At 41.2% G+C, this 14624-nt stretch overlaps 1 protein-coding gene across 1 annotated transcript in view; it reads right to left on the reverse strand.

Moving 5' to 3' along the window:
- Nucleotides 1–2993: 2993 nt before the first annotated feature.
- Nucleotides 2994–14624, reverse strand: part of LOC121198458 (protein shisa-8-like) — a 78389-nt gene continuing 66758 nt past the window's right edge. Inside the window, exons 3-4 of the mRNA XM_041062633.1 lie at nt 12503–12619; nt 2994–3490 (exon numbers count right to left, since the gene is read on the reverse strand). Coding sequence (XP_040918567.1) covers nt 2994–3490; nt 12503–12619 — 614 coding nt within the window. The remainder of the gene's footprint in view (nt 3491–12502; nt 12620–14624) is intronic.

Raw genomic sequence — 14624 nt, forward strand, 5'->3', positions numbered from 1 at the left:
TGGCACCTCGTGGGAATAAAAGTCAAAGAGAAAGGGGAGCCACGGAAAAGAAACCTCCTGCAACATGGTACACTGCAGCGCTGGCGAGAGCATAAGCGCAGATGCGTTTGATGCATATTCACACCATGCATATCCCACTGATGCTTTTGTATTCATGATCCCCATTCTCTGCTGATCCCTTATTACAAAAGCATGCCAGCAGCTCCGAGCACCACTCCAACAGCTTGCCTAACAGGTTTTTCACATCTTGGAGAGGTAAAGTGGAGAAGCCATTGCAGCATTACAAACACGCATTGTATTACTAATTTATTCACTCTTGTTAAAGTTTTACTCCATTGCTCATTTTAATTGCTTGTGTACATGCACAGCTTTATAAAATTGAGATGCAAATTGGGGAATTTGGCTGATTGACATTTCTGCTTGCAAGTAACAAAAAAAATAAATAAGTCAAAATTTTAAATCCCTATTACACTAAATCCACTTGGTTCATTTTTAAGGGTAGCTTATTGGCAATGGAAAATCTCCAGATGTGCATAATATATTGCAAAGCATCTGGTCATTCATGTCCCTGTCTGTGTTTGTGGATGCAAGTTTGTGTGTGTTTCCTTCTGTCTGTGTGGTGAGTGTAATCATACTATGTGTGAGTGATTGCATGTGTGCGAGTGTGATGGTGTACCAGGGAGGAAATCTGGAGCCTGCCATGCTGTGACTGACTCTGTCATTAATTATACTTCTCTCCCCCATACACACACAACCACACACACACCCACACACACACACTTATGCACACACGCTGAAAGGACCCAGAGAGAATATCATGGTTTAGAACAGCTTGGAGCACCGGGTACCAAAAACCAGGCAAGTGCTTAGTACCCATTGCTCAATCCTCCGTGGATATGGATGCACAGAGGGAGGTTGGGGGGTAGATGACAGTCTGCTAGGGAGCAGAAAAAGTGAAAGAAAGACAGAGAGCCCAAGGAAGAGGGACAGACAGTGCAACAGAAAGAGCGAGTGAGCAAGAAAAAGTGCTAAATAGTGTGTGACTCTGGTAAGCACTGCTGTTTGATTAGGTTCCACCACCTGTCTGATGTGCTGTAGCATGTGCCAGGCATATGCACTGCGGCATAGCTTGTGTCCTCATGATAACAAATGAAGGTGAATTCAATCAGTGAGTCAGACTGTTCTGTACAATGGAGAAGAAAATATGTGATGTGGAGGGAAGGGCGTTCAAAGGCTGAAAGCATTATTGAACCACTAGACTGCCATTGCGACTCTATGTTTTTTGTGCTAACTTTACACTCACCACCTCCATTGTAGAGATCTGGGTGAACAAGGTCTCAAGGAAAACAACCTGTAATGGGGCACAAAATACATTGCATGTGAGTCTCCTACAGCTTTCCAAATAAATATGATGATCACATTTCTGTAATGCATTTATAAGCCCAGCTATATCAATAAATATTTTGTGTCCAAGTTCAGAATCACGAGTTGACCAATTTGATTCCAGAGAAACGAGCCGTGTTTGAATGGATTCAGTTCAGGGACTGCTCTCTGTTTAGGTGCTAGCAGTCCTTCATTGCAGGTGTTAAAGTACTTCATTAACAGGGAGTGAAATAAATTGCAGTGCGCTGACAAGTGGTTTCAGCCTCTCAGATTATGTTAGTATTGTAGCAGTAAACACATACATCAAGCAGCTGTGTGTAGGGAAGCCATACGGGGAAAAGGTGTCCCAGTAACACATCACTGCTTTTTCTTCCTACATCTAGACACACATCATAGTGTTAATAATCAGGGTCTGATTATGAAATCAGCTTTTTTTGCAAACAAATGTGTCTTTTGCCAGAATACAGTAAAGTGGATTTTGGAGGACGTATGTAGTCTATACTCACATATTGTAGTTTCACCTCCTGTTATGACCAAATGTACCAACATGCAGCATTGGCTGATATTTTTTCTCACACAAACAACAACTCATTTGTTAAGCGTGCAGCAGAGAGAGAAAGCGCGAGAATGCAATGACTTTGCAGTGACCTTTCTGGATACGTGAGCTCTTTTGCCCCCCCCCTTTTTTTAGGCATCATGACACATCCTGGGGTTTCTTTAGAGGTAAACATTTGCAGCAACACAATAGATGGTGGCTGGAATTAGCTGCTCAACAAACCGCTACAACAAGGGAGCTTGCTTATTCAATTCCCCCAGTTTGTGTGTGGAGAGACAAGAGTGTGTGTCTGTTTGTGTGGCAGTGGTCTCTGACACTGCTGGGAACCTCCTGTAGTTGTTGACAAGTGTGTAGTATGTGTGTGTATGTGTGTGCACATGGTTCAGATCCTTCTCATCTCATTTGCCCCTGGAATGAGATGAATAACGCCCCCCCACCATCCTCCCTGGTATAAATTGCCAGGCTGATATCTCACTCTCCGGAGGCTGGAGGGCAATGGGAGCTGACAACACAATGGCATTGTCTCTGCTGATGGGAAGCCAGAGTCTTTGGGGAAACACTCCCCTACCGGCCTCACAGACAGCCTTGGAGTCTGGGTTAGTTTCTGGAGTAAATAGTGTCTTGTGTGTGGGATTTGAACATTTGCGCGTGGTGTCTTTGAGGTGCAGGGGGGGGGGGGGGGGGGGGGGGGGGGGGGTTGAGAGGAGAAGGAGGACAGAGCTGTGCCAACACACTGAGAAGCCGCTCAATTATTTAGAAGAGCCGTCGGGTTCAAAGAGTCACAGCCACACCTGCCAATCCACCAGGTTCACAGCTTATCTGCTGCTGCTGCTGATGTTTTGATCCAGTGGTCTTGAAAGTTCACAGATATCACTCACATTATTAGTATTACTGTCAACAATGATGAGGAAAATGCAGAGTTAAAAAAATTCCAGATACGATATTTCTTGCCCCCGTTTCGCCGTGACGGCTGTGGATATAAAAGATATCTGAAGATTTCCCTTACAACTCCGCTCGGTTTCTTTTGTCTCCTCTTCTGTCTATTCACCCATGTTCAGACAGTGACCTCGGTCTTGCTGTTGGTGGGCAGTCCCTTGTGCTTGGGGTGCATGCGTGGTGAATGGCCGTAGCCCAGCGGCTGTGAGAAGAGCTCGGGCAGTGTCTCGATGCTGAACTGCCTCTTGTTGGAGTAAGCCTGGCGACGGCTGTTGGGCTGGTGCAGCGGCTGATGCTGCTGCTGCTGGATGGGGTGATGCTGCTGCCCCTGGAGGGTCATGTGGGAGGCCACCGGGTGCGGGGCATGACTCTTACTGGGGTCCCATGCTTTGAAGGCTGAGCTGGAGGTGAGAGGGTGGGTATTGGTCTTGGATATCTTAGGCTTGGGGATTTGGGAGGCGTTGATGGTGATGGCCAGTGGCGCATGGACATCAGGCGGTGGCAGGAAGGGCTTGTCCTTGGGATGGAAGTTGATAGGCTGGAAAGTAGGAGGGGACTGGCGGTGGGTGTAATCCACCATTGGGTAGCTTTTGTAGTAGTCTCTGGTAGCCGTGTCTGGATAATGGGTGGAGGCAGAAAAACAGGGGAGGAGGGGAAAACAAGACAGAGACATGGTTAAATTATATGTTGAGAAGTTGAGACAATAAATGATAAAAGCAATCAGTGGTGTATGAAGCTGACAAAGCTATAACAACAGTATCATAATGATAAACAGCATTATTATTCAGCGCAAAGTAGGAAGTTTATTTTACCTATCCAACAGTGGATCTCATTATCATTAGATGCTCATGGTGGACAGTGGACTGGTGAACCATAATTATGTTTTCATTAGAGTAAAATGTATTGAATTATTGAAGCAGGTGAATCCTGCTGGTTGTACAGTATTGTACTGTATGTGTGTGTGTCCACTACGATGTGGGTGTTTGGACCATATTTATTCGACTGAATTGTCTACGCACTGACTGTAGAGTTAAAAATACCAACAGCACCAGAGAGAAAACAACCACCAAAATAAGGGAAAAAACAGTATGAGTGAGTGTCGGGAAAACGGGAGATTTGTTGGGAGTAAAAATAGACCGGGTTCAGCATGTCGAGTCAGATTAGCGCGAGATCCCTGAGTGGAACTCGACTCTGCTGCTCGGTCATAACCACTGCCCCTCCAACGCCCCCCCCCTTGCCCATCCCTCATACACCCTCTGCCCTAAAGACACTAACAACCTTGTTTGCTTGGCCCCGTTTTATTGGTCCTTTTTTCCTGGAGAGAAATAAGAGCCTGAGAAAAATAGCAAAACATTCATCTGTATTTTTGCTTTTTTTCTCTCACTGCTTCACTGTTCTCCTCATAACATCTGTCAGTGAGTGTGGCTGGTTATTTTGGGATGTTTATGCATGCGTGTGTGTTTGGGTGCATATATGATCTCTGAACTTCTGAAACATAAATTCAACTCTTCAAAAGCCCATGAAAGCATATCTGGCCTGCTGTATATTTGCACCACTGGACTGACTGAGTTTGCAATTTCTGGAATGTAAACTCTTGTGTTAGCATGCATGGGTTGTCCTCTTGTACTGTACGCCTGATCGGTATTACAAAACATCACAGAGCTTTGCAGAGGCCTGTTTTTTCCCTGCTGCTTATTAATTTCTAATAAGTTATGCTAGCTGAGATGACTGAGAGCCCCCTCTTGTTTTTCGTATTTTGAGAAAAACACCTGGAGGAGTAGTTTCACATTCACACATGTCAGAAAACTGTCCAGTGCTATCACAGTCTGATAATTGCTTATTGAACACTTCACATGTGGGTCCATTGTGTTACTACAGGGTACTGCAACAGCAGCTGCTGAGGAAGGAGAAAGAGTTGCTGGTATTTATTCGCTCCCTCAGTAAAACTTATAATACTAAATACAATCCTGATTTTCTCAACGTACCGTCAAAAAGAACGCAAGAGCCGTTGTGTGAACAATAGTAGTTTATCACAAAGCCTAACTGAATCCTGACATAGAAACTGAAATTTAGGTTCAGTTTTAAACATTTAATGATTTATTAATGTAGAAATTAGTTTTATTAATGAGAGATGTTAAATTAATATAAATTACCTGCACTGTCCACTTTTCTGGATAAGGTAGAGGACCTGTCCATGCAGATCTAAATACTGACCAGCAAGATGGTGCAAGACAGCAGCTGATTTCAGATAATCTGTAATTTATTTTGCATCCCATGCTTTTCCATCCCACTGGAGAATGCTGCTGGAGGTCTTTAAAGCTGTAATCCTCAAGATTTTCATGAAATCAGACCCAATTTTCCTATACTATTTATGATCAGTATTATTTCTGCAATAGCCATTAAATCTATTTACAGTCAGTAATTATTCTCTCTCTGCAGTGGTTTTTATTGGTAGTGGCAGAGTCAGCAATTCACATTAAAAGCAGCAGCCACAGGCAATGCGATGCATTTGTCATGAGGTTAGCCCTAAATGCGATCAGTTATCAAAATGAGTCCACATAACAAGACAAGCTCTTTGCGCTGTGGACTTGTGGAAGGGGATATAAGAGACCTGAAGGGAAACAGAGACAGAATAATTAAATTAATCGCTTTAATCACTCAAATAGCAGAGCAATTAAAGTAGCTTATTTTACGAGGCATATTTTTGCTTTGCTGTAGAAAGCTTTAGAAAGCAGTAAAGTGCCGCAATTGATGACTGGGAATGAGGGAAAGAATAGAGGAACTGATTTGCTTTCATTTAAATTTTGCAAGATAAGAACGAGTTGAAGATTTGTGTGTATTTGTGTGTGTCTGCATGTGTGTGTCCGTGGGTTTCGTATGTATACGAAACCCACAACAAAGAACACATTTACATACATTCATCGCTTGTTGAAAAGGGAATAAGCTGCTTGATATGTATGTGTCTGTGCAGTAAAAGTGCGTCACATGTGGGTCCATTGTGTGACGTTCTGGTGGTGGAGAAAGGCAGCTTCTCTCAGCTGCCTGTTCGTCACAGTGGTGTGGAGACACCCATTGGATGACAGCGTCATTGCTACAGATAGATAGATAGATATGTTGGCAGATTACTGTACAAACCCTGTGTTTGAAGAACATGTCAGTTTTTCTGAAAAATGTTTGAATATAGATGTGTTTTCTCTGTTTAACAGTTTTTGTAGGAACTAACACTCATTGTTGTGGGCACAGTATCCCTCACTGCAGCTGAAGCTACAGTACAGTGACAGAATTTGAAGTTAAATTGGTCCAAATCTCTGGACAGGGCGGGAAAATCTGGGACAGCACAGAAACAATGAATTAAACACACCCTTTCTCCCCCCGAACAACTGCTGTTGCTGTCCACTTGAGTGTTTCCACACATGATGCCAGCAGGAGCACCTGACAGCAGAGTCCTCTGTGACCATATTATGTGCCTTCCTCTCCGTTTCACAGACTCTCCATCTGCTCGTGCTCTCTCTTGCTTTCTGTTGTTTTCCATTCTTTCGGTCTGTATTTCATTTATTTCATACTCTTCAACAACATCAGCTTTTGCTCTCTATCCAGCGGCATGCCTAAAGCGAGGCCCGTGGGCCCAATCTGGGCCACCGCATTATAACTGCATAAGTTGGGCCCTCTGAAGGATTTCAGAGTTTGACAACATGCTGTATTCTATTTGGTCTATTTTTAATGCCATTTAATTATGTTTGAGCAGTTATTCTGGGGGAACCTGCTCAGACTAATGCATTTTAACACACGTCCCAATGGAATAAGAACTTAAACACAGTTATTTCTCAAGTAATCTACACTTTATGGTGGTTTTCAGCATGTGACCCATCATTTCCGTTTTATTCTATCATTTCCTTCTGTCCATGTCATAACTTTTATGTTTGTATATGAAGCAGTTTACAACCTGTAAATTCACAAGAATTTATTTAAATTTTAGTTTTTTTTTCTCCTTTCTGACCTAAATAATTTGTGGACTATATGTGCAATGTACTGGCCTCATTAGTATATGGCCACATCTGCACCCTAAACCTATTAAACACTCGACTTTGCCCTTATGTTTCCTCTTTTTCTATGTTTTCCACAGTGTGTTCTGTAATTGCTATGATGTCTTACAGTAAATGAAATATTTAAACCTCAGATGCCATGTTCTTATAGCTGCAGCATTACATCAAATTTAAATATTCGATGTCTATATTTGCACCACTTGATGCGCATTTCTGTAATTCAGACTTAAATATTTTGTACTTTTGGAAACTTTAGGATATCGACAGGAATTTAAAATAGTATTCTGAGCAATGCATGGTGGCAGGTTATACTTCTTTTGATAACAGAGTATAAAAGTCCTGCAGGTTTTGGAGTTTGAAATAAAGAAAGGTGCAAAAGCACAAAATTCCCTGCAACAAACCATCACATCTTGCAAGAGTATCCACAAACTCACAACTTAAAATGTTTCCTCAAATCAGTACATTTTCACATCACTATAAAGTGAAGAAAGAACCACAAGAACCACATTGCTGTGTTTTTCCTCATTGGTCTCCACAGGTAGTCCACTGATCACTGCCTGTAAAGGAACCCTACCCTGAAGTGCAAACATGAAAAAACCCCAAAAACTTTGAACCAGTGAAGGTTAGAGGAGCGCTACGCCTTCATCTTCAAAGCCATCTTTTGGGGAATTTGAGATCACTCCAGTTCATGTAGTCTTAAAAATCTACCCATGCTTAATTCACCCATTCGTTGACCTGAAGCACTTACTAAAATATGCAGCAACCACACTACAGAAATATCTAATCATTTAATCTCTCACCACTAAGTCTCAAAGTATTGCCCCTAAAACAAGTGAAAAACCTCCTCAGTGAGTCTGTGGATAAATTTACTTGTTTTGCTTGTTTTGTTTCCATGAAAATTTTCCTGTGAAGTAATGCATCATGCTTGTTAAGATGTTATTTACTTTTCTTTTCTTTTTTCTTTTTTTTAAATTTAGGCTTTTCTGACTTTTTAAAAACATAGTCTTCGGTGATCTTGTTTATACAAACATTGAAAATGATTTAACTTCACATCCCTTTTTCTACAGTATCTCCAATATTGCTCAGACTGTTGGATCGTTAGACTTTAATTAAAGACTTCAGGCTGTCTTGGCCCAGAACTTGGAGTCCTAGCTTCCTGGCACTGAGCCTTTCACACTCTTTTCCTGAAAATCCCTCCACCTTCTGTCTTATGTTGTCTTTCCTCTCTCCCGCAGACCTGACGCTCGCTGGAGACTAACCTGGGCTGAGCCCTGTGAATCACACGTGAAGTATTTGCTCGCATTCTCAAACTTTTTTCCTCAATGAAAACAGCTCCAAGTTCCATGACACCCAAATGAACACAAAGTTAATAAGTAAAAACAAAACTGAACAATTTATGAGCCTGTCTCCACGGCTGCTGTGCCAGCCCGGATTAAATTCTCTAAGTTAATTCCTTCCTTCTCTCGCTCTGAGATTCTGTTTGTTCATTCTGTCTCTGTCCTCTCCCTTTCTTACTCTCTAACCTTTAGCATCTCTATCCCACATTTCCTCTCTGCCAGTCCACCTGTACTCCTTTCAGAACTGCATTTAAGATAGATACTGCACATGACAGCTGCTTGAACCAGAGTACGGCTGTTACACCTGGCACAGGTTTGCTGTCACAGAGTTTCTCAACCTCTTTGACCTGTTTTGCCTTTCCTCTGTTCTGTTCTTTTAATTCTTTTTCGACATACTGCATCCCTTTTTTTACCATTTCACCTCTTGTGTCTTGCTTTGTATGCAAGATTTTAGAAAACAAACATGAGCTGTTAACCACTGCAATGTATTTAAGATTTCGGTGCAGCTCGGTCCAGATCCCTGCTGTTTCACCTGGCAAATGGTCAGTGGCCCCATCCAAGCTGTTGTGTGTCCTAGCCATGACTTTGTCCACGCAGCCAGGATCTCTACACCCAGTGGCTTGTTTATTGCTCAGCAAGAGAACTGATAAGCATGTGTGAAAAAGTGATTGGATTGTGAGCACATTCATGTTTCTGTGTATAATAGGCGGCTGGTTTCTGAAAGTGAAACAACAAGGTGGTAAAACTTATGACATTATTGCTCTATTCATGCTTAAAGGAATTATTTGACATTTGAGGAAACATGCTTATTCAAGGTTTGAGCTTTTTCAAATACTGATTATCATGGAGCAATTGGGAGGGTGGGGATGGGAACGACGGCCTTCTTGCTGAGAGTTAAATGAGAAGATCGATACCACTCTCATGTCTGTATGGCACGTATGAAGCTACAGTCAGCAGCTTGTTAGCTTAGCTTAACATAAAGAGTATATTTTATAGTGAAATATACAAGTCCTTCAGTTTAAGTTAAATTTTTGATGCCCACTGAATTTGGTTACTGTACATGGTCAAGAAAAGAGGTCGGTTGATCGTTCATCTTATTAAACACTTCAAAAATTTCCATCTTATATTAATGTTTTTTTTTTAAATGCCATTTCCAAATGATGGAAATGGCATGTGTGTCTTCATGTGGGCACGGACATGAATGGAGACAGACAGAAACAGCTGACGACAGAGACAATAAAAGCAGAACAGTTTTTAAGCGTGTGACAGAATGCACAGTGTGTTGTGCGTGTGTTCTGCTAGTTGTTGGATGCATCATTAAGAACATGTGTCTCTGATGGCAGAAAGTGCGGCACACCAGAACTGTACTGGGACAGAAGACTAAACACAGAAGAGTGTGTTTACCTGTGCGTATTTGACAGAGACAGAGCAACAAAAACAGGGCAGATACCAAACAGTGGGGCACAAAGAGGAGCAGTTCATCGTCTGTGTGTCATCAAACAGACACAGAACTGAATACGTCGATGTCGAGAGAGGAGAGAGTGGAGCACTGCACCTCAATGTGTGAGGGTTTTGTTGTTTTGAAGTATTTTGCAGTGATATGTGGCAGACGTTCATCGTTCAGTGGTGGGGGGGATGCTGCTGCTGCAGTCGGCCTTTGTTTCTCACTCACTGAGCAGAATAATCAGATGAGCGTCTCCCTTTCCTGCTCTTCTCCCTTTCAGTCAATTTTACTCAGCTTGTTTTACCTCAGTTTTTATCTTTATTGTGTTGTTTGAAAATTCTGTCCTGTTCTATTCTATTTTAACACTGATTGCTATGAAAATCCCCCCCCTCCCAAAAAAAAAAAAAAGAAAAAGAGCCTCTGCAGGAAGTCATCACTTGCATTTCTTACTGGCTGCAATTCCCACCTGCGATTTTTATAAACAGCATTTTTCAGCAATGATTACTAAAACCTAAAATATTTCTATTCTGGAATTCAAAGCAGGACTTAATTGACTCCCAGTTAAATGTAGATTAGCAAGCGTAACTCATGCACAAGAGGGCTTAGTTTGGGTTTCTCCATATGTTGATGTGTTGTGCCTTCTGAAGTTTGGAAGGTGGTGTTTTTTTTTTTTCAAGCCCTTCCAAAACCAAAAATATCTTCACCCTGAAAAACTTCTTCTCTTGTAATGTGAAAAGTGAAAATACACTGAAAGTGTATATTAGAACAAAATATAGTAACAGCCTGATCTTGCATTTTTCCATGTTTTATCTGTAACATTATTTCATGTCTATAACACAAAGAAACATTAAAAAGTCATTTGGAAACAGTACTTTCAACCAATTCATGGATCCAGCAATGACTGTTGTTGGCTAGAAATGAGAAGCCCGCTTTTGTCTGAAATCAAGGTCCAATTCTTTCAAAAATATTAAGAATTTTGAGCAGTAAATGTGCCACAGTTATTAATTTAAACTGCGGCACAAGAACAGCAAATAACAAGAACAAGAGCGGCTTAGTCCTTCAAAACTTTGGATGTCTCATACTCTTTAGTTTCTGTGTCTGATACTCTTCAGCCGTGATGGGCAGCACTGTCTCCGTTTGCATATTGTGCCAATGAACAGTACATGTACATGTGTCAAGCTGTCGCTCCTCATCATTGTCTTTGTGTCCTTATCTGTCTGCAGTGATCAGATGATAGATTGTATGTGTGTGAGTGTGTGTGTTGTACATGTTTTCGCTTGTGCTCCTCGTGTGGGCCTGTACATTAAGGAGAAGTGTGTGTGTCTGTGTGTGTGGTTGGAGGACATGGTGTGTATGCTTATGTATGTGTTTTCTTAGTGTGTGCATGTGTGTCAGCGTGGCCAGAAGGAAAATTTCAAGCCTGAACTTGCTTCTTAATTCTACTGCTGTCCAGACTACTGTCACTCACCGCCCACTAATCTAACTAATTTTGTGTGTGTGTGTTGGTGTGTCATGTGTGCACTTGTTTGTACTTTTTATATGATTTGTAAAGACGCTAAGTTCAGGCCGTGTATGATTATTAGAAAAAGACATGTACAAATCTTCTTTTTCATGTTGTGAAACACTTGAGTTACCACTCGTGTACAAGTTGTGTCATCATCTGCAGTGAATGTATGCCCTCATCTTACCTGTGTGTACTAACTTTTGCAGTTTGATCTGACTGACAACACCAGTCTTTGACTTTGAATGAAGTTACAGTTCTGTGCTGTTTGGCATAGATTCAAGACCCATTTTAGTCAAGAGTCTAATACATGACACATAGTATGGTAGTATATAAATATGTCTATTGGTTTGTGTAACTCATTAATTTAATTTATTTTTGTGGGAGAATTTGGACAAGTGTGATAACACATGCTTGTTTATGACAAAATGAAACCAAACTCATGCTGTGTTTTCAACATTTTGTGGGTCTTTGTTGTGTGCGTGTGTGTTCTGTCTGCACACACAGCTGCTAATCTCTTACTAAACAGTGACAGCTTTTAAGTAAACATTGTATTTGGTTCACGCACACAAAATAAAAGAGTACACTGACGCGATACTGTGTTTCCAGTCTTGTATTTTAGCATCCACTTGCAGCTATACATCTACTGCAGCACTATACTGTATATTTTATGGTTTCATGGTGCTAAAGAATATAATTTTGCCAAATTTTTTCTCTCCCTCAAACACCTGCGGTATCTTTTTTTATACTGGATCTCAGTGATATATGCACACTGGTGGACACACATACATGGGAAGGGGAGACTGTAGAAATCGGGGCAATGGGCTGCCTTTCTTGTGAGTGGTCGTAATATTTACATCTTGACTGCTGACATGTAGTCACACTGAGGTCGAGGAAATCAGGAATAAGTCGCAGCACTCAGGCATGAATCATGATCCAACATGGCTGGATGAGAGTCAGACTCATAAAAAATCCATTATCTTAATGCGGCGCTTGCTCTCACTTAACCGCATTGCCTCTCGGAGTGTGCATCAGTATGTGGCCATGCTGTATCTTCCATCATCCTAATTCAGGTTTGTTTATACTGTACAGTCTTTGGCCTCACTGACCTCTGAACAGTGAGCTCGTGTTCTGTATCTCTTGTGTCCACATCAGTAGTTTAATCCATTTTTCACATACTATGGGTCACTCTGCATAATAAGCATGTTTAAGTATTCAAACACACACACCTGGGATTGTAAAGGTTTATCTCTCCATGTAGTCTGTGCGTTTCTGTGTGCGTGTGTGTGTAAACCCACTCACCCACGGCCTTGAGCGAGGTGTACTTGTTAAAGCCGATTCCCAGGTTGTTGTGGGGGTGAGACAAGGCCATGGCTGGACCCAGGGGAGACAAGGCTGCGTTGTTCAAATGGTTATGATCTAAGGGGGAGAGAGAGAGACAGGCAGAGACAGAAAAAAAAGATTAAACAAATAGCTGAAAAGTCAGCCACAGAGAATCCAAGTCACTTTATGTTTCCATCAGTTAGTGTTACGAGAATACTCTCGAGAGGGAGTAACAACATCATACAATTAAAAGAGCCCCAGTAAGTCCTCTGTAACTCTGGTACATTTGGGCCTTTTAAGACTGAGTCTGACCTAAGATGACATTAGTTTTCTTTTTTTTAAGCATTTGGTCTGTCTTTAAACACAGTGTTTGTACTCTGTATCCAGAATGTGACATAAGATGCTAGTTAAGCTCTTTTAGGGAGAGCGGATGTAATGATTAGCTGAGGCTCGATAACCATTTGTGCATCGGTCCTCATTACATAATGTTTCTGCTTAAAAATAACAAATATATTCATAAAGCCTTTAGATGAGCAGGGGCAGACGTTACTTAAAATAGGCCTACAGTTAGAGTACACACAAAGACAGCTGACAAGCTAAAGAACACACAAACGTAATGCCGCACGAAATATGTAAACAGATACTGTGTGTATACCTCTTTCCAACAGATTACACTGAACATTAAAGATGACAGATCTGATTATATTACTGCTGCTGTAAAGACATGCAGCTGCAGCTCAGAATTTTATGCTACATGTCACAGAGTTGGGTTTTATGAATAATGCACAGTATGACTTTATGGCATTAAACAAGACGTGTGAAGAAGAAAAACAAGGTAATTTGAAGAATGTTTTGGTGTCAAAATCCAACTAAGTAGATTATATTGCTTTCATTTATACTTTGCAATCTCTTACTGATGATTTGTACAGCTTTTATTTTTCAGGTCATAGATTTACCCTTTCCTCTTTGAGTTGGTTCAATCACTGGATGACTGATCAGGTGATCCTGGTAGATCCAGTTATATCCATGCAGGTGTACAGCATGACTGTGATAACCTGAGATTTCATTACTCTGCTGATACACTCATGTCAACACCACAACCTTCCCCTGAAGTTTAACTAAACTTCAGTAAGATCAATCATCTTTGCTGTAAGTGGTCAGTTCTTTGACATAAGCGTCTGTGTCTTAATCATTGTTTGAGGCACACCTGAATGTCAATACTGCAATTATAATGGTCCCAGTGATGCTAATATTCATACACAGTGTTGCACTAAGGCTCTGGTTTTGAGAGTCAATATCCTGGTAATTCTAGTAATTTTGCCATTGATCGTGTGTGTTTGTATAAGGCACCTGATGATATATCGACAATTCAATGAGTGGAACTGAAGAGGCTGGATGTGAAGCGTGTGGTCCACAACACGTTGAAAATAATTATCTGATGTAAATATTGGGTTTCCAGCGACACTCAGACTTTTTCTGTGACTTTTTTGATGTGGCGGCCAGAACCCCATGGAAAATTTTTCTTTCATATTAACAATGGATAAAATTACCATGTGTCATTTAAAAGGTGTCATAAATCCACAGAAAAATATCACCTTACTGCAGTTTCACTCAACTCTACAGAGCTTTATTTCCCCAGCATCTTTCAGGTGATTGTTACATTCAGCCTCTCTGCTCTCTTCAACCTTGTTCTAGCAGCAGTTTTCTGCTGTTTTCAGCAAAAAAGCTCTGATAAACTGACTGTTCGCCACTTGCCCAGCAGCAAACAGCAGACAGACAAAGTCAGTGACTAAGTGGTGAATATTGTGGATCATTTAGGCTAAACTGATGATTCAGGCTTAGTAAATGTAGTTAGGAAGTGACATTTTTACATAAAGTGTAAAGAAAGTTTTAAAGTTTTAATTTTTGAAAACACTATCAGATGACACAAACAGTCTCAGTGGTCTTATGTAGTTACAGAAACAAGGGATAAAAGTTAATTTAAGAATGATGCACTCTCGCTCTGAAGAAACAAGGTCAGGCCAGGATTACCTCACTTCCCAAAAATGTTGTCTCACCCAGAAGTCCCAGCGGGGAATAAAAAGTACAAATGCACTCTCAC

This window comes from Toxotes jaculatrix, chromosome 18, assembly GCF_017976425.1.
Source record: "Toxotes jaculatrix isolate fToxJac2 chromosome 18, fToxJac2.pri, whole genome shotgun sequence".
Classification (NCBI taxonomy): domain Eukaryota; kingdom Metazoa; phylum Chordata; class Actinopteri; family Toxotidae; genus Toxotes; species Toxotes jaculatrix.